The sequence below is a fragment of the Vipera ursinii genome (assembly GCF_947247035.1).
Source record: "Vipera ursinii genome assembly, chromosome: 2".
Taxonomy (NCBI): domain Eukaryota; kingdom Metazoa; phylum Chordata; class Lepidosauria; order Squamata; family Viperidae; genus Vipera; species Vipera ursinii.
This window is the reverse complement of record NC_139513.1, coordinates 221,702,030-221,728,351: the sequence shown is the minus strand read 5'-3', so window position 1 is coordinate 221,728,351 and position 26,322 is coordinate 221,702,030. Positions and strand designations below refer to the sequence as shown.

Here is a 26,322-nt window from a genome sequence, read left to right as displayed (position 1 = left end):
ATACAAATGTATACATATACATATATACATATATACATACATACATATATATATATACATACATACATACATATACATACATACATACATACATACATACATACATACATATATATATATATATATATATATATATATATATATATATATATATATAAATAAATCATAGGAGAAGAAACAAGGCAAAGCCAGTATGAATTCTGGATTTGATCATGCAGACAAGCAAGTGACACAGTTTAAAAGGAATCATGCTCAGGAAAGGGAAACTTTTATTAGTAAATAAAACTAATTAAAGGATTGGAGGGAAACGTACTAAGACAGTGAAGATCACCTTTACAATGCGAGGATATGGTAATTTGAAACAAATAGGGTTTTTAAGGAGATAAGGTAAGAAGTAGGAAGGTACTGGATTTAGCCTAAGGTTGTTACGAAGCAAGTTATGGTGGTGAAGAAGGATAACAGTAAAGCATTCCAGATTCCATAGTTTTCACATAAAAGGGAAAGAAAAATAAATTGCCAGGATTAAGGATAATGTTAAAAGCAGTTCTATGTGTACAAAATGAGGGATATTAGTATCTACAATACATAGCAACAAGGTATTGCATTAACAAAGTAATCGGTATTTAAGCAAAGCACAACAGCAAGAAAATGATTAAGAATCAGTGTTCCTGCTTCATTTATTCTGTATGTTACATTTGTATATTGCAAGTGTTGAAAAAGGAGAAGCAACAAATTGAGGCCTTTTATTCTACAAAATACTACATCCTTTATTATGCCAGCTTTTTAGATACGAAGCTAAATTGTACCGCTCAGTGATAAATGCAATCAATGTGGTCCTGACTGAGAGAAATTGACACCTTATTATTGACAGTCTTATTATTAACAGTGGGGGGCTATGGGGATGTTTTTATTTATTTCTATAGGGGGAAAAAAAACCTTAGCTGGGTCAAGACCATAAGCTCCAGACATACATTTCTTTAATTCCAACCTTCCTACTGGATTGAATAAATAAATGTCTACAGACATGAAAGAGGCTTACTCTGATGGCCTCGCAAGTGAATGGGAAGGGCACAAGGAGAAGAAGGAGCCAAACATGCCTTTAACAGCCAATTGATGAAAAGTTACACAAGCAAGTGACAGGCAGTGCAGACTCTGTAATCCCAAACAGAGTAATTTTTTTGGAGGGGGGGGGGAAGGGAGAGAGTTTTGCTTTGTTTTTAAAACAAAACTAAAACACCTGAGAAGTTTTAGTCTTCATGCTTTAAGGAGTGTTTGGAGGAGCAATTAATTGCAGAAAGTCATTCCTGGATCAGCAGGCATCGACAACAATAAAAGAAGAGGAAAGAAAACTGGAAGAAGGGAGGAAAAAGCAGGAACACTGACCAAATTGGCAAGGCCTTAAGCATTCAGGAGTATTACCGCTGTTGGTCATGCATCCAGACTTTCTTCTTCTTCTTTGACCATGCACAACAATCAAGATACCATCACACATTAAAAGCCATGACCAGGGCATTCTCTGCTTTAAAGTTAACACTAACTTAAAAAAAATAAATAAAAAGGCCACAATGCAACTACATTCATTTCATTTGTATTCTTTGTTACTGGTTTAATTAATCATTTTGTAAGGTGGGTAAAAAAGTAAAAAAACACACCAACCTTCTCGCAGCTCTGAGGGATGTAGGGGGTTTGATGCAGAACACAATGAAATGAGGAAAGGAGAAAAACAAGGGAAACACAGAGAGAGTAAAAAGGCCATATCAAGGCTTTCAAAATGGCTACTTGAACATCTTTTACTTGTTCTAGTCAAACCTTCCTACCTCAGTTCTGTTAGCAATTTTTCACAGGTATTACGGTGTTAGAAATTAGCATTATTTGAAAGAAAGAAAGAAAGAAAAATCCCTTCAGATAACAATGGCACACATGCCTCATGCAGTATAATATTTTCAAAAGGGAAAGGATTAGGTAGCTTTCTAAGAAGGCCATAATCATTTCTGAACCTTTTCTGCCCTCCAAATTAAACCATAAATATTTTTGAGGAAGTTGTATATTATAACCCCCAGACAATGTCAAGAGTTAAAACTGTATGTTTTAAACAAAAAAAAAAACACCCCTTTGCCTTTCTAATCCACTCTTTCATTTAGCACTCTCACTCTGCAGAAAGCTGTTAAAGACTCAGCTAATGTAAATTATGCCAAGAAGATACAAAAGGGAATGCTTCCATGGATTTTTTTTTAAAAAATAATGCTTACATGGATCACCATTTCCTATCTATTAAAATTATGTCAGTTTCCTCCCCTTTCTTCCTCTTTTTAAAGAAAAATTCAAAGAACAGGTAGTTCATTCATACATAGTTACAGATTACATACCGTACTTCAGTTAATATTTCAAATTAAATATTGAATATATGGGGGGAAGTGTTGACAGAAAAGGAAAACACCAGGGTCTTTTTCCCTAAGAATTTTCAAACTAATTTTTTCCCCTTTTAACAGAGATCACAAGGAAACATACCCCAGTACTTTGTGTTTCAATTACAGTTAAATTAGTTTCACAGCAAGCAATAATACTGGGAATTTAAATGCACCAAAATAAAGGAAAGGAAAAAAAACAATAGGAAAAAAAATCGCCAATTAATACAACGTTCAGGTAACTAGCCAATGGAGGAAAGGTCAAACTGTAAAAAAATACAAATATACTTACAACCTTTAAATCACAGGGAGATATTAGAGTCAATGGTGCCTTTCTCTTTTCCCCAAAGTTTTCCACTAAACTTTTAGACCATTTCTCTTACTGCTAGGTTTTCCCATAATGCCTTGAATACTACAAGTTGCTAAAAGATAAACCTCAAGAGAATCTTATCACCCTTGAGCCTGAACGAAGGGTTGATGCCAGGGTTATGTCATTCCTACCTCTGACATAAAGATTGGCAGGGGCAGAATAGCGAGTACCCGCACTGTTGGTTGCAACACACTCATATTTGCCTTGGTCAGATTCTTCACTCAATTCGATTTGGAGGGCACCTGTATGGATATAAAATATATTCCCAAAGGGATCGTCAACAGGAAAGTTTTTTAAACTCCTAACAATACACCGCTTAACAATAATGAAAACCCCTGTAAGCGAAGGTCCACTCAACGTCGGTTCATTTTCTCGCTAAGGTAACACAGACAAAAAAAATATATATGATGTGATGAAAAAAACAAGGAGATTATTTTTTTCACACCATCAATACTAAAACAGGAAAACAATCTGCATTTGGCAAACAATTCTCTAGCATAATACTTTTTTCTCCCAGACTATTAAAATGAAGATGGGTGAGACTGCTTCAAGGAGGTATGGCTTTAAAATAAAACAAAGGAGATTAGGTTATCGGGTCATCACATTTGGTTTTACTAAATTCCACTTTTTTTGTGTGTGTGTGGTAAAAGTAATACAAAAGCGTGGAACTTGGCAAAAAAGGGCAAGATGGATTTCAAGAAAATCTTCTTCTGAAGAAGCCCAAAAATGAGCAGCAAGTACAAAAAAAAGGCTGCTTGAAGTGAAAAAGGAAACAAATTAGTTATTTATAGTAATCAAAAGAAACAAAACTCCCTTAAAGACATGCAGATTTGTAAGAAAAAGAAACACATTCAGCTACAATTTACGATCTTTTAGTGCATTTGCTGAAAAACAAGAGGATTGAATTAGAAGGCACCAAAAAAAGAAGAAAAAAAGAAAAAAAGTTTAAAAAATAAACAAAGAAGAAGCAACCAACCACTGCTGAGGACCTCGGAGTGGCCCCCCCCAAGACACCCATCAAAATCCACAACTGGGATTAGCAGTGTGGTGTCACAAAACCCAAGAAAAATACAAAACAAGAATGACAAAAGACATGGACAATGTTTATAGAATGATTAAAACCCAGCAATACCACATACCATTAAGAATACTCAGTTATCAACATTTCAATTTTCAAAGCCTGAAGATCAGAAGGATCGAAAAATCCATTGAAGAGTCAATCCAAGAAAAAAATACACATATTGTATTAGGAAGAAGAATGTGTTTATATATAAATATATAATTGAATTTAAAAGGAAAAAAAGTCTACTTGGAACAAAAAGAAAAAAAGAAACCCTTTTTAAAGACAAAAGTTAAAAAGAAGATATTCCTTGTTGTCTTCTGCATGTCTGCAACTGTTCTCCAGACCATCTTGGCTTGGTCCAAAAAAAAAAAAAGAACAGCTAAGGAAGAAAAAAAATGATCTTTTTTTTTTTGCTCCAGTTGGACCAAAAAAAAAAGAAGAAGGAAAGAAAAAAAAGGTAGAAAAAGAAGAAAAAATAAAAAGAGGGACAAATGATACGCTGTGACTGGGTTGTGGCCTTAAGACCTGGATATGCTTTCTTTGAAGCATATCACAAAATAACAAACATTTTTTTCAAAAAGAAAGAATAAACAGAAAAAACACATTTTTAAATGGAAGGTGAAAAATATGTCGGGGGAAAAAAAATCACAAGATGAAAGTCACTGACCATAACTAAATAGGACAAAAGGAAGAAATAAATATGATGACTGATTTAGATTATGCATTTATTTTTTAAAAAATGACAATAATGAAAGGGATGGGAGGACAGAAAGAATAAGATCATTCTGTGAACGTTAGTTCAGCAATCTTACCTCTTATTGGTGTACCACCTGGGTAGATAATATGAATGCAAATAAGATTAGAAAGAAGAAGCATTAGTACGAGAAGAAGGAGGCTAGGGCTTTGGAAGAAGAATCAAATTAAAGTTACAGAATTAAATATGGACTTAAAGGAGTCTTTTTTATACTGTCAAAACAGGAATATATTTAGGCATAATAATTAGATTATAAAAAAATAGTATACCAAAATGGGTAAGCCATCATCTTTGGAAGTGGGGTGAGGTGACAGGGGCAGGGGACTTCCTTCATTCATACAAAACTTAGACTTTGAATTATTGAGGAATAAAGTATCTTATATATGTCTGAAATCCTTAAAAAATCTTTATAATTCTACAGTTAATAATAACAGTTTAGGAAGAGAAACTGGGAAGAAAAAGAGGGAAAGATACTGGAGAAAGAGAGAGAAAAACAGAAACAGAAAGATGGGGAAAGCGGTTATACTAAAGATTATAAAATAAGCACTGAGTTTATTTTGGATTCTTTTTTCACTTACTTTGCTATCTCTACGTGACATTTGTGTTTTGTTCTTTCTCACTGTGCGTTTCTATACAACAACATTTCTGTGAAGGATTGTGTGTGCACTACTATCACATGTCTGGTGACTATCCTGTTAGTAAAATGCATGCCATGCATTTTAAGAGTAATAATAAGCATTATAATACCATAATTATAGTATTCTGCATATGAAAATTAGTGGGGGTGAAGTGCGCTTCAGAACTAAGCACTTACCAATAGATTCTGGAGATTTAAATACGGAGAGAAGAGAGACAGCATAAAAATATTATTTGGTACAAAATCTTTCAAGTTAAATCTTTATATATTAAAGAATCTATGTCACATGTGAAAATTACTTCTAGCTTTACATTAAAAGAGGTTTACTCTACACAGTTCTGCTTATAACAAGCATAGAAGTTGGTTAACAAGACGGTTTAACATCACAGGACCGGTCAGAAAGGTAAACGTTCTGGGAATCAACTGATTTTATAGCATTATTATTTCTGAAGTAAGCAGCTTGTTACATTTTCCATCCCTTATATGATATATTTTATATGAGGAAAAGCATACAACTTATAAACATTAGTTACATTGTTATGAAGCTGCATATGGATAATGAGGTATTCCATCTGGTAGGGAAACGAGGGAAGAAAAAAGCTGGACTCTACACGAAAAGCAGACTTCTGTAGATCCAGATACTGTAATACTATGGAAGTTTCAGAATCACTACTGTGGCTCGATGCATCAGAAAACTTTTAGCCAATTCATAATAATAATAATAATAACAATAATAATCTCTCCTTTCAAAGGATATCCCAAGGATAGTTATTATCGTTGTAGCGGCAGTTTGTTTGAGTTTTTAAAATGTCGGTTAAAAATAAAGTAATGTGTTTCATGTATCGGTGGATGGTAGAAAGATATGTCCCAACTGGCTAATCTTTGGTGAATTTCAAACATTGAAAACAGCTCATAAAACACAATTGTTATATAGTATTTTAAACATCAAAAATGACAAATTTGGGTTGGATGAGAATAACCATTGGTACTCCTTGCATATCCTTAAGTCCAATGCTGAATAATAATAACAATAATAATAATAATAATAATAATAATAATAATAATAATAATAATAGTAATAATAGTAATAATAGATAAAGGTAGAAGAGAAAATGGATCTCTCAAATACTGCTGAAAAGCAGTAAAGAAAACAACAAAAAAATTGAAACTACAGTCACAGCAGTGAGTAATGTGGAATAAACAGAAGCTGCAAAACATTCTGGAAACAGACTATGGAAATTCTGGAAACAGACTATGGCTACAAGACACACATGGACATCACGCTCAACAACATAAAAAAGAGAAGGAATAAATCACGGCCAAAAAAAATAAAACAAACACATAAAAAAGAAAAAAAACAGAAACAGCAAAAAATAAAATAAAATAAAATAAAATCCAGGAAAAAATTATTTTAGGCATTAAAACAGTACTGAAAACAGTAACAACACCTTACCTGATCGTAATTGCTTAATGCGTCCATTGTTGTTGCTTGTATCTACAGGTAAAAAATCTTTGAACCAGGTTATTTCTGGATCAGGATTGCCGCTGGCTGCACATAACATAGTGGCTGTTCGAGTGCGCTCAACCACCTTTAACTGTGGTCCCATGTCAATGGTGGGAAAACCACGTGGAATTTGATCCTCTAGAAAGAAAATAGAATGCAGTTTATATAATTTTTATTATGAACCTCATCTCTTTTACAGCATTTCAGATTCTGTGTATTTCAGGCCTATTTTTAATCAAATTTTCAGTTTTTTTCTATAAAGGGTGATAGGGTTGCCCTGAATCATGAACCAAAATAATTCCAGCTCTAATTCTATTCTTGTTAATTGGATAGGATAATAAGATAAGATAATCTTTATTGTCATTTTTTACTGTGGGCACAACGGCACACCTTGGTGGAGCAGTGGGCTAATGCCTCCTTAAGTAACACCAGCTGCCTGCAATTAGTGCAGGTTCGCATCCCACCAGGCTCAAGGTTGACTTAGCCTTCCATCCTTCTGAGGTAGGTAAAATGAGGACCCAGATTGTTGGTGGATTATCGGCAGGAAGGACAAGGGAGACGCGTCTTCGTTAACAGGTTTATTTAGTCAGCCCGGACAAAAGACAGAACGGAGAAAACATGCCTTATATAGGTAGCTGTCAAACGGGACAGCAAATCAGCAGTGGGCGTTTTTTCCGCCAAGAAACAGGGCCAATGGGCCAGTTTGTAGGTCGGAATCTCCCTAGTGATAGTGCGAGCGCGTTAGCTAGGGAGGGAATCCCGTCAGCTGGTTTTGGCGGGCGGTCGGAGCTTTGACAGCTCGCCGCCGGTACTGCACATGCGTCAGTTTTGACAGCTCGCGGCTGCCGCTGTGGGCTAGCCGCGGTTTTGACAGTTTGCGGCTTAATGCGCATGCGCAGCGTTTGACAGCTGTCAAACGGCCGCGTGTACTTGTAGGCCGCGGGAGCGACTGCGCATGTGTTATCTTTGACAGCTGTCAGTGCGGCTGCGTAATGCGGCCTATGACAGCTGTCATTATAGTTTGAAGTATATTGCACCCCTTTCCCCCCCCTTGAACTGAACAAGTAACTTGAATTAACTTCTAACTGGTGTTGGAACTTGTTGGCGCACTTCCGGCCCATTCAAAATCCGACAAGTATGCTGGCGGCCTCTTCTGTCGAGTGGATCTGCGAGGTGAAGGTTTTTCTACTGTTGCGGGGGCTTCCTCGGGGGTGATAGGAGGGAGATCGGCAGGAGCAGGGATATCCTCTGGGTGAACGGTGCTGGGGGTGCGGGGGTTTCCACCGCTGTTTCTGGCGTGGAGGTGTTGGGGGGTGACCTGGGTCGGAGTTGATCTGCATGTCTCCGTAGTGTGAGTCCCCCGCCAGCATTGATGGTGTAAGACAAGGGGCCGGTTTGTTCGATAACCACCCCTTGTGTCCATTTATCCCTTCCCCCATAATTTCGGGCCCAGACATTTTGTCCCTGCTTGAATGTTTTGCGTGGCAGGCTGTTTGTGTTTTCTGCCGCTGGCCTGTCTGGGTGCAGTCTGTCAAGGCGGGTTACCAGCCGGCGGCCCCATCTTAGTTCTGCTGGAGATTTCCCGGTGGTGGAGATGGGGGTGGTGTGGTGTGCGAGGAGGAAGCGGGCGAGGCGACGGTGCCAGTTTCCGACGACCAGTCTGCGCAGAGAGTCTTTAGTGGTCTTCACCATGACCTCTGCGAGGCCATTACTGGACGGGTGGAACGGGGCCGATGTTGCGTGCCTAATACAGTTCCTCCTCGTGAAGATCTGGAAGTCACGGGAGGTAAATTGAGGTCCATTGTCAGTAATTATTACGTCTGGAAGACCATGGGTTGCAAAGACTCCCCTTAAAGCTTGAATGGTGGCAGTTGAGGTGGTGCTTGAAACCGGGAGAACCTCCAGCCATTTAGAGTAGCTATCTACAATAATCAAAAAGGTTTGGCCCTGGAATGGTCCGACAAAATCGAGGTGTATGCGGGACCAGGGGTTGGATGTGATTTCCCACTTGTGAACTGGGGCGTGGGGTGGGGCGGGTCTGGTTTGCTGGCAGAGATAGCAGCCGGCTACGTGCTGCTCGATGTCTTTGTCTAAGGATGGCCACCAAACATAACTACGTGCCAGAGCCTTCATTTTAGAGATGCCCGGGTGGCCCTCGTGGAGTGTTTGTAAAACTTTGGTTCTGTGGCATGTTGGGACTATCACTCTGCATCCCCAGAGGATGCAGCCTAAATGGGTGGAAAGCTCGTGGCGTTTCGTAAAATATGGTTGGATGAGGGGGCAGGGGCAGGATGATTGCCATCCTGATGTGACCCATGAGAGTACCCTGCTGAGGGTGGGGTCCCTGCTTGTGGCGTGTGCGATGTCGGTTGCTGTTACTGGGCACTCCGACAGTTCTTGTATAGCCAGGACATGGCCGGCTGGGGCTGGGTCAGGGTCTATTTGAGGCAGTGGGAGCCTGCTGAGGCCGTCAGCGTGGGACATTTCCTTTCCGGGTTTGTAGACTAATTTAAAGGAATAAGCGGATAGAAATGTAGTCCAGCGTAGCATTCGCGGGGACAAAATTTGCGGGGTTTGGCGGTCCCATGTGAATATGCCTAGGAGGGGTTTGTGATCTGTATAAATTGTAAAGGGTCTGCCATAAAGGTAATCGTGGAATTTTTTAATTCCAGCTACTATGGCCAAGGCTTCTTTATCTATTTGCGCATAGTTGCACTCGGGTTTTGATAGGGTCCTAGAGTAATAAGCGATTGGGGCTTGCGAGCCATCGTTAAGGGAGTGGCTGAGGACTGCCCCAATGCCATAAGGTGAGGCATCGCAGGCGATGCATAAGGGTTTAGTTTCGTTGTAATGCGATATGGTTGTATCGCTAGAGAGTAATTGTTTTAGCTTTTTAAAACTGTCATTTTGAACTGAGGTCCACTGCCAGGGGGCTCCTTTATCTAAAAGCCTATGGAGTGGCTCCGCTATGGTGGCTTTTCCGGGCAAGAAGGAGTGGTAAAAATTTAGGAGCCCTAGGAATGCCTGGAGCTCCGTTTTATTTTGGGGGGGGGTGCGGCTTGGATTGCTTGAATTTTGGCATTGGTAGGGTGAATGCCTTTGCTGTCTATTCTGTACCCTAGGAAATCTGTGGAGGGAACTCCTATTGAGCATTTTTCCCGTTTTAGTTTTAGCCCAGCTGCCCTGAACCTTGTAAGGACCTCGTGGAGTCTGGTTGCTAGTGAGTGGGTGGAGTCGCCCGCGATGAGAACGTCATCAAAATACGGGCAGACTCCGGGGATGCCCTTGAGGGTTCGTTCCATGACTTCCTGGAATATTCCAGGTGCCACAGAGATGCCGAATTGGAGGCGGTTCACTTTGAACGCCCCCCTGTGCGTCACTATGGTTTGGGCATCTGCTGTTTCCCTAGTTACTGGGAGTTGGAGGAAAGCGTGTGCTAAGTCCAATTTGGCAAAAATGGAACCGGAGCCTATTTCTGAGAGGACATCCCTTACTGATGGGACTGGGTATGCGTGGGGATTGAGTGCGCGGTTCAGGGTCGCTTTATAGTCCGCGCATATTCTCACGTCCCCATTGGGTTTGACAGGTATCACGATGGGGGTTTCCCACGTTCCGCTGTCAGTGGGTTCTATGACACCAAATTTAAGTAAGCGGTCTAGCTCCCTGTCTATTTTTTGTTTTAGGGCGAAAGGGACTTTTCTAGCTTATATCCTGATTGGTCCTATCTCCGGTTTGAATTTGAGGTCGATGGGGGCTCCGTTGTATTTTCCCAACGAGCCATCAAATACATCTGCAAAATTTTTGCAGATATTTTCTAGGGAATTGGTGTGAATACGATTCGTCCCTTCGAGGCGAATGCCTAATGCCTCGAACCAGTCTAATCCGATTAGGTTGGTTCTGGGTTGTTTTGTTATTTGCGCTGTTAAGTGTCCTGAGAAGTTTTTAAAATCGACCTTCAGGGTGGCCTGTCCCTTTAAATCTATTTGTGCCCCTTGAAAGTCTGCCAGCATAACCTTGGAGGGTTGGATGGGGATGCGGTGATTGGTTTTGCTAGCTATTTTTTGGAGGGTGTCCCCTGACAGGATGGAAACGGAGGATCCTGAGTCGACCTCCATTTCACAGGGGATTCCCTGGATTTTGACCCATGCTCTCACCTTGGCTCGGGGGATGTTGTTCGCTGGTGATTTAGTTAGGGAAAATACGGACCCTACAATTCCCATGGGAGGGTGGGGAGGGGCAGTTCTACCTGCGGGAATCTCGTCAAGATCGTGGAGGGTCTCCCGGTTTAGGCTGCGACAAGCTGATCGGATGTGGCCGGTCTTGCCACAATCGTGGCACTTCGCGTTCCTAAACCTGCAGGTAGCTCTAGCATGGCTTCCGCCACAGCTGGCACACTTCGCCCTGGTGTTGGTCTGCAATTTCTTCGTGTTGGGGGCCGTCTGTCGGTCTTGGTTGCGGTTCTTTTCCCGGCCGGCGGCCATCCGGTTGAAGCGGGAGAGGATAGCATCGACCCCGGATTCGGGCTCCGGCGGCCCTTGGTCGAGCTCCCTGGCCTGATGGACGGAGTTGCCTGAGTTTTCGCCAAACGTCTCGGTTTCGTCGCGATGGCTGTCCTCGTACGCCATTATCTCCAGCGTGAGCTCTGCGAGGTCCATTGTGGGCTTTGCCACAAGCTTCCTCTGCAGACGCACATTCTGGAGACCGGCGATAACTTGATCGCGGATTCGGTCCTCCAGGTCGGGGAAATGGCACTTGCGGGCGGCGTGCCTGACGGTTGCGATGAAAGCGGTGGAGGTTTCACCTGGCTGCTGCTTCCGTCGGGCGAAATAGAGCCGCCAATACAGTTCTGACCGCCTTGGCATGAAGTGTTTGCTGAGGCGGTCTGTGAGCTCGGCATACGGTATGGTGGCGACCGGGTCCGGCTGCAGAGGCCAACGGCGACGTCGTATACCGCTGGCCCGCTAAGGCATAGGAGCGCGGCGGCCTTGTGGCAGTCCTCCGTGATTTTATTCACGAGGAGGTACCCCTCGACCTGGCCCAAATGCGACTCCCATCCTTCAGGGTGCCGGACGTCGAACTCCCTTACGTGTCCTAGGTTTGCCATTCCAGGTCCGCGGTACTTCGGGCACCTGGATGGTTGGCTTGTCCGGTCGGTGACTTAGCTAGTGACTTCAGCAGTTGACCGGACAGCAACGCTCCTGGCCCGTGACATCAGCTAGTACCGGGATCCCATCCTCGTCACCAGGTGGATTATCGGCAGGAAGGACAAGGGAGACGCGTCTTCGTTAACAGGTTTATTTAGTCAGCCCGGACAAAAGACAGAACGGAGAAAACATGCCTTATATAGGTAGCTGTCAAACGGGACAGCAAATCAGTAGTGGGCGTTTTTTCCGCCAAGGAACAGGGCCAATGGGTCAGCTTGTAGGTCGGAATCTCCCTAGTGATAGTGCGAGCGCGTTAGCTAGGGAGGGAATCCCGTCAGCTGGCTTTGGCGGTCGGTCGGAGCTTTGACAGCTCGCCGCCGGTACTGCGCATGCGTCAGTTTTGACAGCTCGCGGCTGCCGCTGTGGGCTAGCTGCGGTTTTGACAGTTTGCGGCTTAATGCGCATGTGCGGCGTTTGACAGCTGTCAAACGGCCGCGTGTACTTGTAGGCCGCGGGAGCGACTGCGCATGTGTTATCTTTGACAGCTGTCAGTGCGGCCGCGTAATGCGGCCTATGACAGCTGTCATTATAGTTTGAAGTATATTGCAGTTGGGGGCAATAAGCTGACTTTGTAATAATGCCGCTGGGGGGGGGACGAAAGCCCTAATAAGCAGGCATATACATAGAATGAAGGCTATTGCTAAGCACATTGATTTGTGCTTAGATTGTAAGCCGCCCTGAGTCTTCGGAGAAGGGCGGGATATAAATGGGATTTAAAAAAAATGAAATTTAGTTGCCCGCTCTCAAAGTGAAACACATACATGACACACACCTAAAACATACTGTATACAACATATGTATACTGTATACAACATAACCCTAACCCTAACCCACACCCCTACATATTCATAACAATAAAATATTAAATACTGTCCATCTTGAATATATAACGGAAGGAGGAAGCCTGAGAGTTCACAAGGTTAGTGCTGTATGAAATGAAACTATGGCTGAATCTGGAAGTTCTGCTACAGATATCACGAAGCCTCCTCCCAGAAGGTAACAAGGAAAACAGGTTGTGAAGAGGGTGAGTAGTGTCCCAGATAATCTTACGGACCCTATTCAAACAACGCTTCTCTGCTATGTCCTGGATGGGAGGGAGGGAACTGCAAATGACTGTTTCGGCCATCCTCACCACTCTCTGCACCGCCTTCCTGTCTGAGGCAGTGATGCTTCCAAACCAGACTGTGATGCTGTATAAACAGGATGCTCTCAATCGTCCCCCTGTAGAAAGTGGTCAGCACAGGGGAAAGAAGATGAGCTTTTCTCATGCGACGCAGAAAGTGCAGGTGCTGCTGTGCCCGCTTCACCAGTTTCTCACTGTTGAGCGACCAAGCCAGCCTACTCGTTAGCTGCACACCCAGAAATTTGATGCTGGTAACATTTCCAAGGGAAGGCAGTTAAAGGTTTTCAGAATTTGTATCCTACAAGGATATGTTGTTTATTTAAAGATATAAATTATAACTTCCAGTGACAGGTGAAAACACTGGAGAAATGGAAGCTCTGTATTTCCAACTTATGCAGATTTTTGCTGCAGGGTCAAAATAATTTGGTTTCTCATAAGCAGTTAAAGATACAAAGCTATGTGCCCTTTCAAGGAAGACAAGTTTCCTAAACTTAGTGAAACTTACTTGTGATAAAATCTGTACAGGTAATTCTTGACTTATACCCACAACTGGGACTGGAATCTCAGTCATTGAGTGAGGTGTTTGTTAAGTGAGACACTCAAATGTCAACTCTGTTGAATGACAACAATCCTGGCATTTTTGGCTGTGGTCATTAAGTGCTCTACTGGGTCGAGAAATTGACCAGACTGAAAGAGCTGCCTGCAGAATACAGCTCCCCTCTGTGTGTTGAAGGGAACTTTTCTGGTAGACTATGGGAATAGAACATAAACGTTTGGGATCTGACCTCTGCTTCTACACCCCACTGCTTTCAGGTCTTTGGGATCTAAGCTCCATTTCTACCCCAGCCATAGAGACTGAGCTCTCCTTGGCAGGCAGCTCCCAGAGATGAGAGGAAGTCCTCTCAGCAGACAGCAGCAGCTTACAACCTTCTCTGCTGTTTTTCCCATGGATTTTCAGCAGAAGTCAGCAGAGAAGATTGCAAATGGTGATCACATGATCACAGGACACTTGGTAACCAGTTGTTAAGTGTGAACAGGTTGCCAAGCAGCCATATCCTCATCACATGACTAGGGGGTTATAGCAAGATGTTTTATTAACAGACAGAAATTCCACTGTAAAAGTTCCAATGCCATATAAATTCAAACAGTTATTAAATGACCATTTATTTCAGAATCAGAATTGATCTGGAACGGACCTTGGAGGTCTTCCACTGACAGAAACCTTTCTTGGATCAAAGAATATTTTATCTATAGACTCAATTAAGTTATACCTTTGGTTTATTTTCATCTAAATTGGAATCTAAGGTCAGCCCACCTAACCTCCTGGACTCCTTATTAGCACAACTGTATTAACACAACTGCAGCTTCCAAACGAGCATTTAAAAGACTGTAACTTTAATTTCATAAACTATAATCCTATTAGTTAATAGAAAATCTGTTTTTACCATTTAAATTCCACAGCAAACTATAGCAAACACCAATTGGATCTGATGAGGTGTTTTTCAAATTATTTCTACTTTCAAAATCATATGTAGTTTCAAGATGTTATGTAGAGCTGCTGACTTATGTACATAAGGCCAGAGCCCTCTCAAGAGTATAACATAAATAATGAGAATCTCTAATCTAGAGCTTTATCTGATTTAAGAAGTGTGATCAGAATTTAAATTATAATAATAATCAAAAACAGTATTCAGATATTGCTGTTATAGTCTAGAAATCACATTCAGTAGTTGCTCATTGATTATAAAGGCCTTATTTATTTTTACACTGATTTTTCTCCAAAAACAAAAGGAAACAGGAGAAAAGATCAATAACGACTATGGACTATGCACTATTTTATTAAATATGACTAGTATTGACATGTCAGCTTTAAGGAATGAAGATAATTTATTACATTTTTTTCCAGCATCAACCCATAATTTATTTTGCTAGAAAATAGTATGAACATTCCATATATTTCCAGAAAAGTTTTCACAGGCATTTGAAAAAGTTAAAAGTGATACCCTGGGAGACTTGACCAATGTTTGCATTTCTTGATAACTTCCTTCTCACTTAGGGCTATGGAATCACTGACAATATGACTTGTGTATATTGCTATAGTGTAGCAGAATGGTATTTCCATCTTTTACAAATGTGAGTTTACTTATCTTTACCAAAATGCAGGTTGACATTCTTATGCCATTTTGTATTGGCTCTTGCCAAAGAAATCTACATTTTATAACAATTTATAAGATGTGAAGTCTTCACCTTGGGAATTACTGATAAGATATTACTTGTGCCATGCTGAAATAGCACTCTAAGGTACCGGTATTTGCATGACCTTTCCTTTTCCTATTTCATTTACAAAGAACACACTTGAGTTCCCTTTTTCTTATAAACATTCACACAACCAGGATAATATGTCTTGCATACTACGAAGGTGAATGAAAAAGAATTTCCCTTTCTTATTTTTTAACAAAGATAATTAAATTCAATCTATCCTTCTTATGCAAAGATTCTGTCTGAGTACACACTCCTCATTAAATTTCCACAAGGAACATTATAATGTAGCAGATTGAAACAGTCAGAGTTGTTATACTTTGACAGTTGTGGCTTATTTCCAATCCGGCTGTCAGGTATTTGGCAATAAAACCTAGCATTCAGCATAAAATAAGATGGGAAGAAATAATGAAATTTGTAACAGCACCGCTTATCTCAGTGGGCATAAGTTTATATGACATTAATTGCTTTCTGTTCTACTTTAAATGTATTAATTATTTCTATAAAACGTTTTCCAATTTGATGGCACAATGTTTTAACAGCATATCAGACAACATGAACAATCATATCAATCCGCAATTATTGTGCAGCAACAATCTTTTAAAAAGATAAAAAGTATTAAATTTCAACACCAAATAACAAACATTTTTCTTGTTCATTAGCATACTCATTAATATAATCATCAGGATTTTAAGCACAATGTTTTTCAGTTTTCATTTTAATGTTCACGTACTCAATTAGCTAGTCCTTCATCAATATTTTAAATCAGGCATGACTTTCCCACCTTTATCATATATTGTCAGGCAAACAGACAGATTATGTCCTTGTGCTGAGGAAGATTGCAAGGAAACGTACACTTTAAAATATGTTTATGATGGTAATTACAGGAGGCCTGACTACATCACAGTTTTTTCACGTTCATAAAAAGTTATTGTATAAATTATGTTTTGTTGCTATTTTTTTAATTCTGTTCTGGCACTTATTCCACATGATTTTATTACCGTCAACTTATAGAGTTTTTAGGGTGGTTTTTACACCAGACAATTATATTATAAAATAGCAAGATAGCTTTATTTCATTTTTATTGAAAAAACTCTGCAACACTAAGATGCCTAATTTCAGGCAGAATTATTCTGTTCATTATCAAAGGACAATTGAAAAATATGTAATATAAAGCATGTTTTATATTTTTACAAATTAATCCACCTAGTGATTCCTAAATTGTCACAATGTATGTGTATATAGAGGCGTGTGTGCATTTGTGGGCGCACAAATATTATTAGAAATATGACCTATAATTTGAATAAGGGAAAAAATGTCCAGCAAGAAATCTGTTATTTTTCTGTTAATTGTAGTTTCTGACCGCATAAAACTTCAAGTGAAACGACTACATTCTAACTGTGAAATCTGCTGCTTCTGACAGAGTAAGATGTAGAAGTATGTTTAATGTGGGAGTATGTTTGATGTGGGAGTATATTACTGAATTTTAGAGATTAACATAGGTAAAGGTAAAGGTTCTCCCGCACATGCATGCTAGTTGTTTTCAACTCTAGGGGCCGGTCCTCATCTCCGTTTCAAAGCCGAAGAGCCAGCGCTTGTCTGAGGACGTCTCCGTGGTCATGTGGCCGGCATGACTAGACGCCAAAGGCGCAAGGAACGCTGTTACCTTCCCACCATAGTGGTACCTATTTTTCTACTTGCATTTTTACGTGCTTTTGAACTGCTAGGTTGGCAGAAGCTGGGACGAGTAACAGGCGCTCACTCTGTTACGTGGCACTTGGGATTTGACCCGCCAAACTGCCGACCATCTGATCGACAAGCTCAGCATCCTAACCCACTGAGCCACCGCATCCCCATAGTTGGTTGAAATAAAAGACTAATTTAAAAAGCTGCTATTCGATGAAATACATATTTATTTATTCATCAAGATATTCTGTCAGGTAAATCTACATCTTTTGAGGTATTGATGGAAGATTCAATGAAACATAGCAGAGAAGGAGAAGGAAGGAAGTCGCTTGAGAAACTGAAGCCATGCAGATGGGAACTAGCCAGTGCACTGTTAAGCAAGAATTTATTTTAATCACTAAAGTAATACACTTGAGATAAATCTGTATAGAGTAGAATGATCTCCTTAACTCTAAATAGTATCAGTGACAACGGGTATACAGAAAGACCACTTAGTCTTTGACGGTCTCTTTCTTGGCAGGGATCTTCAAACCTGGACTGTGACAGCCTCATTCTTGTACGAAGGCAAAGCACTCTAACATATGATTGGATTGTATTCTGTAAAATCCAGTGACATGAGGCCATTAAAAAGCAATAACCTACATATGTTAACCAAAAATCTCCATGGGCTGAAACTTTAATGCACACCTATAATGCCAAATCATACAAGAATTTCCAGCTTAATATACAGTTAATATTTTTATTAATTTATACAGTGGCTGTCAAAATTCTGCAATACAGCACATTAAATGGAATACAGTTAATACATGGAAGCAAGAGGAAAGATACCTCTGTGATTCCTGCAATACACAATAACTTCAACATATAGATATTTATTTGGCTAATAATGTACAAATCTACATCATCAACAGGAAAGTACTAAGTAAACAAACTAGTTAGAAATATATCTTCACTTGGCTAAATCTTTAAGTGAGCTTGTACCTCAAAGCAGTATCTTGACATAATTATCTTATTTATCTATAAATAGAATGTTCACTTACAGAGTAATTGACTAGGGGTGTAACCATTTGAAAAGCTGTATTTTATAGCTCAACTGACAATTATATTTAACTTTCTCTCATGGCAGCTACATTTCAGTGAACTGAAATTCCTAATTGTATCTACAATTTCTTTATGGCTAAATATGGTAAAATAACATGCTGTGCGTAACTTTAGGGTTAAGTATTCTGTCCTTCAAACTTTATTATTTAAAATTAGTCATTAATACCGGCCTTGCTTATATAGTTTAAATAATTATTCAAGCCAAATTTCGTGATCGAATTGCAATCAAATTAGTAATGTGAATTTATTAAAGTTTAACTTATATATCAAGTAGATAAGGCTGGATATTGTATTGGGGAATGGTGTGACATTAGAGAGGCTATAAAAGCACTAAGGCACCTCTTTTTAAATGATGTTACTCACTCAAAGCAGTAAAATTATTTCCCCCTTTTAATGTAGCAACTGCTTCTCAAGTACTTCAGATAGAGACCAAAAAAAATGCTAATCGTGTTTTAATATATTTTTTCATTAAAAATGCATCACATATATGCTAGCTAGATACATTATTGCTTGCCTTTGTGCACTGTCTTGTGGGATAGACCAGGTTCAATTTTTAGCAATTGTTTCCATAACTAGTGACACCAGCTAGGAGTTCTATCACCACAATTATTTTCACGCTTTGGGAAGATCCATAGTGCTGTCTGTTCTAGAACAATATTTACCAACCCAGTAATAGAGCAAATGACTGATTTTCCTATTGGAGCTGGGTTTTCTTTCCTCAGAAGAATGCTGTCTGCAAACTTAATCAGGTATAATCCTAAAGATGATGTAATGGGATTGGCTTTGGGATTCTAGCAAAGAGAAGCAACTAAGGGAATGATCAAAAGTTTCTTGATTAATACTAGCTTTGCGAAGTAGACCAGACAGGAAACATGGCTAGATGAGCTAATTCTACTTCTTTATTGTAAGATTATATTCACATAATTTTGTAAGTCTGAAAGTATATCTTTTCTCCAAATCCCCATTACAGTGCAAGAAACTATGGAGGATCTCTTTTGCGCTTCTTGTCCCATCCACATTTGTCCTGAACAGTGGGCTACGTTGCATTTCATGTCCCTTAAAAACAGAACAAGGTATATTTGTATACATAAAGGGAACTATCACAAAATTATAAACAAGTGGAAGGTTGATAAATATATTTGATAGGAAAAGATAAAATAAAAAAGTAAAGATTATGAGTAATTCTCATTTGCAGTATTGGTGTTTTAATAAATAGACCTACAGATTTTTATAAAAATTAGATACCGTAAAATAATTTCCAAGGCAAATATATTATTATGGTTAATCACACAGTCACCAAGATGTTTAGACTGGATTTGCCATTTTGTACAAATCCAAATAATGAATTCAGATTTGGGGCAGAAGGCTCAGTGATTTTCCTTCTGAATTCACCTCTCAATTATTTACCCATGCATTGCTATTAAACTAGTTTAATACAGTAGTTTAATATACTAAATATTTCAGCAATCATCCTGGCATATTCCCTCATTTGTCTTAAGAACACACACAGTTTTGACATCTCTCTACTGCTTTCTAAGACTGCAGAATCTTTTCATGAGCTAAATTCTTATTTTAGCATTAATATCTTCCAATTTTTTGCAGCAACACTGGATTATGTATCAAAGGACTGCATATGTTTCTTGTATCTTGCTCTTCTCTCAAAGGACTGTCATTCTTGAAAAATCTATGTGATCAATGTGCTCTGCAATCTTTTATTTATCTATAAATATTTGTGAGAACAAACATTCCCAATAAATAACCTAACAATGGGAACTTATGTTACTTCTCAACATGCAATACCATGTTGTTGTTGTTGTTTAGAGTAAACACTTCTTCAGTACCTATTCTTGAAGCCTCTTCTCTAGCCAAAATGCATGTATGTGAAACATGAAAATCCTTGGAGTCCCTGGAACACTACTATTAAGACTAAAGTAATTTTCATCTACCATCATCAACTTGTGGCTCTTAGATATACTATTGTATTACAAAACAGACTACCTTATTGAGAAGCCTGACTAACCACTTCATATATCTACATAATTATGGCTTCTATTTAGACTAAAGTATAAAATCCAAATGTTTAAATATTTGTTTAGGCTTATCAGCCATACAAATGCAACGAAGGGATTTAAACCACTGATATAAAAGATGTTAACACTTATGGCTATTTAGATAGGATAGAACCTATAATGTCAGGGGTTTATACATCTCCCAATGTTATCTTTGCTATAGTCTGTCATCAAGCTTTGGACAAACAAGCATTTTCAATGCAATGAAATAAAGGTAAAGGTAAAGGTTCCCCCGCACATGCGTGCTAGTCGTTTCCAACTCTAGGGGCCAGTGCTCATCTCCGTTTCAAAGCTGAAGAGCCAGTGCTTGTCCGAGGACGTCTCCGTGGTCCTGTGGCCGGCATGACTAGACGCCAAAGGCGCACGGAAAGCTGTTACCTTCCCACCGTAGTGGTCCCTATTTTTCTACTTGCATTTTTACGTGCTTTCGAACTGCTAGGTTGGCAGAAGCTGGGATGAGTAACAGGTGCTCACTCTGCTACGCGGCACTTGGGATTCGACCCGTCAAACTGCCGACCTTCTGATCGACAAGCTCAGCGTCCTAACCCACTGAGCCACAAATCTGACATTAGAAATGGCAACATCTGTGAGTTGTAAAATTGTTCAAATGTACTAAGAATATTTATTCCCAAATTACTGTATAAATCTATGGTTTAACTATCTCCGATAAAACATTTCGGACAGTTAATGGGGGAAAATTGACTAGTATACATAATATATGGATAGTATATAGTAAATGTATTCTAAATAGCATATGCATAGTAATTATAGCATAAAAAGCAGAGATTTTTGTGGGGTCTCTGGTGGAACTGTGACCAATGTGAAAATAATACATGCAGCATAATTTCTCAACACAAATCCCAGCCTCTTCTTGCATCCTGATATCAGACAAATGTACATTAGTCATGTAACTTGTCTTGTTGCACATTTTGTCAATTTGTGCTTTCTTGTGGACATCTATGCATATGGCTCATGATCTGCATTTTATATCCTCTAGAGCAGTTTCCAACGACAAGCTTGTGCTTCATAGTATACATATTACCTTTAGTTTTATTATTTGTTTTTTCATGCACTTTTAGCTTTTCACAGTGCTCTTTGATCATAATAATATCTTCCAAAGAAAGGATTCTTGTTCTCTATCACCCTAAAGTCCAAAACAGCTACAGTATGAAGGTTAAGACAACTATTTTATACCCTATGACTTTCTTTATTTGCTACAAATTTACTAATTAGGTGTGGGGAAAAATATTTGTTGCTATTTTTGCTTTATATACCATTCTGAAAGCAGTTTATATACTGTTCTGGATCACTGAATTAAGTGAAAAGAAAAGAAATACTTCAAACCTTTTGACTTCTCACAGCAAATATTTGGTATTAGCTCAGGACCACTGCAGGTACAAGACCCTAAACACTGTTATTAGCTTCTGTTTCATCCTACCATTTTGTCAGATTTCCATCACTTTGCCCCTGAGAAATTCACCAGCTAGTTAACGTCAGACAGCATGAATAAGATTATTGTATTTATTTCTGATTGACCTACAAAATAACAGCTCTTAGTTTCAATAATCTTTAGAACTATATACAGCAGCATGAAATCTGTTACTTGATACATGGGATTTTTAAAAAAAAAACAAAACATCTAGATGACCAGTTTTGGGGGAAGGGAATGGTGAAATGAATAACTGGAAAACTGAGGAAACATATATTTAGATCTACATCTTAATATTAAATTGCTGGCATGGAATGGACTGCAATTTTCAAAAGCGTAGCTTTTTATATTATTATTGTTGTTATTATTATTACTTTACTGCTCAGAATTTGTTACTTTCTTTGTGAATCTGTTTGCCTATAATATGTTAACTACAGTATGTTACCCCATGATAATTATTTTTGCAAATGTTGATTTTGTGATATGGAGAAATATCAGGGCAGGGATATGCAATGAGCCACTTCAGTATTACAACTGATTGGATAATATGCATTCACAATCAAGGTGATGGAATTTAGATATTAATGCATATCCTGATTAGGTGACACTACCGTGGTTAATTATTTAAAATGCCAGAAGAAAATGGGTTTATAGTTTGCTCATGCAATCATTTTAGCAGGACAATTTGAGAGATAAAATAATGTTCAGAGAAAGCAAAATATAGATTCAGAAGAAAATGGCATCTGAAAAAGTACTTTTGTATTTATTTACCGTATTTTTCGGACCATAAGACGCACTTTTCCCCTCCCAAAAGTGGGTGGAAAAACGAGGTGCGTCTTATGGTCTCCCATTCAGTCAACGCAGTCCATCAGCGCCATTGGAGAGACGTGACTGAATGAAGACGTGGAATTCTCCGCCCCGCCCGTGATTGGTCGGCAGGGGAGGAAATACGGACGTGCCTGCCATGCCTTCTGACTGCCTCCCCCTCCCTGCGCGCGCACATTTTCTTTTACCTCACTGCTAAATAAATAGTTTTTGCTAAACTAAACCTCATAGGCAACTTGCCCCAGCAAAGCCGTGAGGAGTTGTCTCTGCAGGTTTCTCTACGAAGTTTATTGAAAGTGATTTCCCATTTGCAAGATAATACTGCTAATTGTTTGAAATTGCTTCGGCATCTTAGAAAACCTATTCGGGGAAAAGAAACTACCGATACCTACCTTTCTTTCTTTCTTTCCCTTTCTTTCTTTCTTTCTTTCTTTCTTTCTTTCTTTCTTTCTTTCTCCCTCCTTTCTTCCTTCCTTCTTTCCTTCCTTCTCCCTTCCTTCCTTCCTTCTTTCTCTCTCTCTCTCTCTCTTCTTTGCTCCCTCCATCCTCCCTTTCTTTCTTCCTTCTTTCTTTCTTCCTTTCTTCTTTCTCTCTCTCTCTCCTTCCTTCCTTCCTTCCTTTCTCTCTCTCTCTTTCTTCCTTCCTCCCTCCCTCCCTCCCTCCTTCCTTCCTTCTCTCTCTCTCTCCCCTCCTTCCTTCCTAGTATACCGGTACTATTTGGTTCAGAATATTTTTTTTCTTGTTTTCCTGCTCTAAAACCTGGGTGCATCTTATGGTCCGAAAAATACGGTAGTTATCTTACAATAACCTACAACATGAACGCCACTCAGTGTACTATAAGAGCGAATGTATATTTCTTTACCAAATGAGATACATAGTTTAATTATAGTGGAACATAATATTTATACGATTTGTTTTAAAAGTATACACTAGTGGACTAGCATAACTGCATCAAAAGTAAAACAAAGTATAATAAATCCATGAATATTTTATTCTTTACTCCAGAAAATCATATTTTTATGGCATACCTTCCTACAATATTAATGCCCTAAAGCTAACATTTATTCTCACAGTTTATTCTCCTTTCAGTTATTTGAAGAGACTTCAACTTGTTGATTTTATGATCCAGGTTTAATCCTTTAAGATTTTAAGTGTAATATTAGAGTTTCATTTCATAAAACCATTGTTTTTTAAGCTTATAGACAAGGCAGTTAACAAAATAGTTAAAATCCAATGGTTAGATGTTGTTTTCTTAATCCAGTGATAATTATCTTTTAAAATCCCAAATAATAGGGTTTCAAATTTAATATGTCCTTTTACATAACCATTTTAACAGTATACAGTTTTATTTTCCTAGTATTGAAGTGATTAGCAAAAAAATGAAATCATTAGTATAGTATGTCTGCTAAAGTACAGTTATTGCTTGGGTAACTTGTAAAGAGGTATATTTTGTTTTCAGATTATGAAAACATAATTACAATTTTCATACAAACTTGAAATAAAGTCAACCGTACATCTAACTATACAGAACACTAGTATAAATAGAGTTCCAAGAGGCTGCCTCTCTAGATGCTTTATGTATGTTCCTGTTTCTGAGTATTTATTAAATTTATAGGCTGCCCATCTATGGAGTAATAGAAATAACAATAAAAATGAAACATATGCACAAATTATATATTTGAAAGTCAAACATCCTTCTTTTTAGAAGAATTACTCTGGAGAACACAGGATGTATGGATTAAGTTTTACTTCTCCCCTTAAGCATGTATCTTTTACAACTAATTAGCATCATCACCTTCTCCTCCCCAAATATTTAAGCATACCAAAATGATATAACTCTGGATAGAATCCAGTGGTATATTTCTCTATGTAGAATCAACATTTGTTTATTGAACAAAAGTGATTATTCTTTTTCCCCCCTCTGCAACCTGTTTTCTGAAACATTTGAAAGGTGTTTTGCAGAACTTATCAACATACTAGAATATATCTCAAAATTACATGGAAGATTACAGAAGAAGAAAATGAGGTCTTCTGGTCCAGCCCCCTGCTCAAGCAGGAGAACCTATACCATCTCAGACAGGTGATTGTCTAGTCTCTTCTTAAAAATTTAATTGTATTAGCTTTTTTGGTTGCTGTTACACACTGCTGGCTCATAGTCAAGTGATCGTCCACTAGGACTCCAAGGTCCCTCTCATAGTTACTGCCAGGTCTCGTCCAATCTGTATTTGTGCCTTTGGTTTTTCCTGCCTAGGTATAAAACTTTGCTTTTCTCCACACTGAAACTCATTTTGTTGGATAAGGCCCATTGTTTGAGTTTGTCAAGATCTTTTTGGATTCTAAGTTTGTCTTCTGGAGTGTTGGCTACTCCTGACAGTTCGGTGTCATCTGCACATTTGATGAGTTTCCCTTCAATTCCCTCATTTAAGTCATTGATGAAGATATTGAAGAGTACTGGGCCTAAGATGGAACCTTGTGTTACCCCACTGCTAACTTCTCTCCATGTGGATGTAGTGCCATTGAGGACTACTCGTTGAGTACGGTTTATCAGCCAGCTACAGATCCATCTGGTGGTGATGTTGTCTATTCCACCTTTTTCTAGCTTACCAAGGAGTAGATTGTGGTCTACTTTGTCAAATGCCTTACTGAAATCTAAGTATACAATAAACATTAATGTAACATTAAATGATCCTAATCAAGAACCTGTTATATAAATTTTTAAAATAACCATTTCTACTATTCAGACATAAAATAATAAGTGTTAAAAATTGCTGACATTCCATAAAGAAGACAAGAATACAGAAACATCCACTTATTGGGTCAGATTTCCTATGCCAAATATACAGAACAGGTCTCTTTCCAATATCAAGCCTGAAATAGCACCCACGATTGCCAGGTTTTATGTGGCGGTATCTAAATCAGAAATAGAATAATTAAGAGCAACTGAAACTGCTTGAGAATGGGTAGCCAGAAATGGATGAGTATCAGTACTAATAATACTTTTCAACTTTACTTATGCTTTAATGTGTACTTGCCATGTCACCTATTATACTATATTTTCCTCAGGTTTGACAGGGGGTCTGTAAGAGACATTTATAGTCCTCAAATCTCTTCTGAGGAGTGAGGGTTTTATCTACCTATATCTTTTTTTATTTGTATTTTATTTTGATATCTTAAAGTACTCCGATTGCTAATTTTAATGTTGCATGTGTATAGACTGAGCAAGCATCTTAGCATTTTTATTTAATATTGTCCTTTAGCCAAAATTATTTTTTTTATCTACCTTACCTTCTTATCCTGAAATTGTTAATTTAATTTTGGATATTCAAACACCAATTACCTTGTGCTTGTTAAGTGGCACAATAAAGTTATTTAGTTTAATATTATTTAGTAAATATGTGTGATTTGAGAAACCTAGATTCTATTGATTTGCTCTGTCCACTTCCTGTGTAAATTTTCCTCTGTATTTTCTGAGTTTGTATTTGACTTAATTCCTGTTTCAGGGAGTGAAGTTTGATTCTTACAGGTGGCAGTACTTTTGGTAAAGTCAAAGACTGTTCCACGGTAATGGTAGCTTCAAGCTTATCAGAATTTGCCTCACTTCTAGCTTTAAGTTTAAAACTGTCAGCTGGAAGCAAAATCTGTAAAGGTTGTAATTCTTTAAAGACAAGGCTTGTGTAAAATGAATATTAATGAAAAACTGGTTTTATCATCTAAAAGCAGAATGAGATGGTACAACAGCTGAACTACAAGAGAATCAATTTTCACATGTATTGGAAGCCAACAGATATCTGGCATTTTTTTATTCTCTCATCTACCATCATGTATCCTGTTTGCCGTAACAGATAAAACAATATGATTAGCTTCTAACATTCTAGTGACCATACCAAGAAAGG

The 26,322-nt window shown here is 38.7% G+C and overlaps 1 protein-coding gene across 2 annotated transcripts in view; it reads right to left on the bottom strand.

The window, feature by feature from the left end:
• PTPRD (protein tyrosine phosphatase receptor type D) overlaps positions 1-26,322 on the bottom strand; it is a gene marked incomplete at its 5' end in the record, with an annotated part of 318,231 nt that overhangs the window by 175,778 nt on the left and 116,131 nt on the right. For both annotated transcript variants that reach the window (XM_083352519.1, XM_083352520.1), the window contains 3 exons: positions 2,907-3,017; positions 4,651-4,668; positions 6,683-6,871. In XM_083352519.1, the coding sequence (XP_083208645.1) occupies positions 2,907-3,017; positions 4,651-4,668; positions 6,683-6,871 (318 nt within the window). The remainder of the gene's footprint in view (positions 1-2,906; positions 3,018-4,650; positions 4,669-6,682; positions 6,872-26,322) is intronic.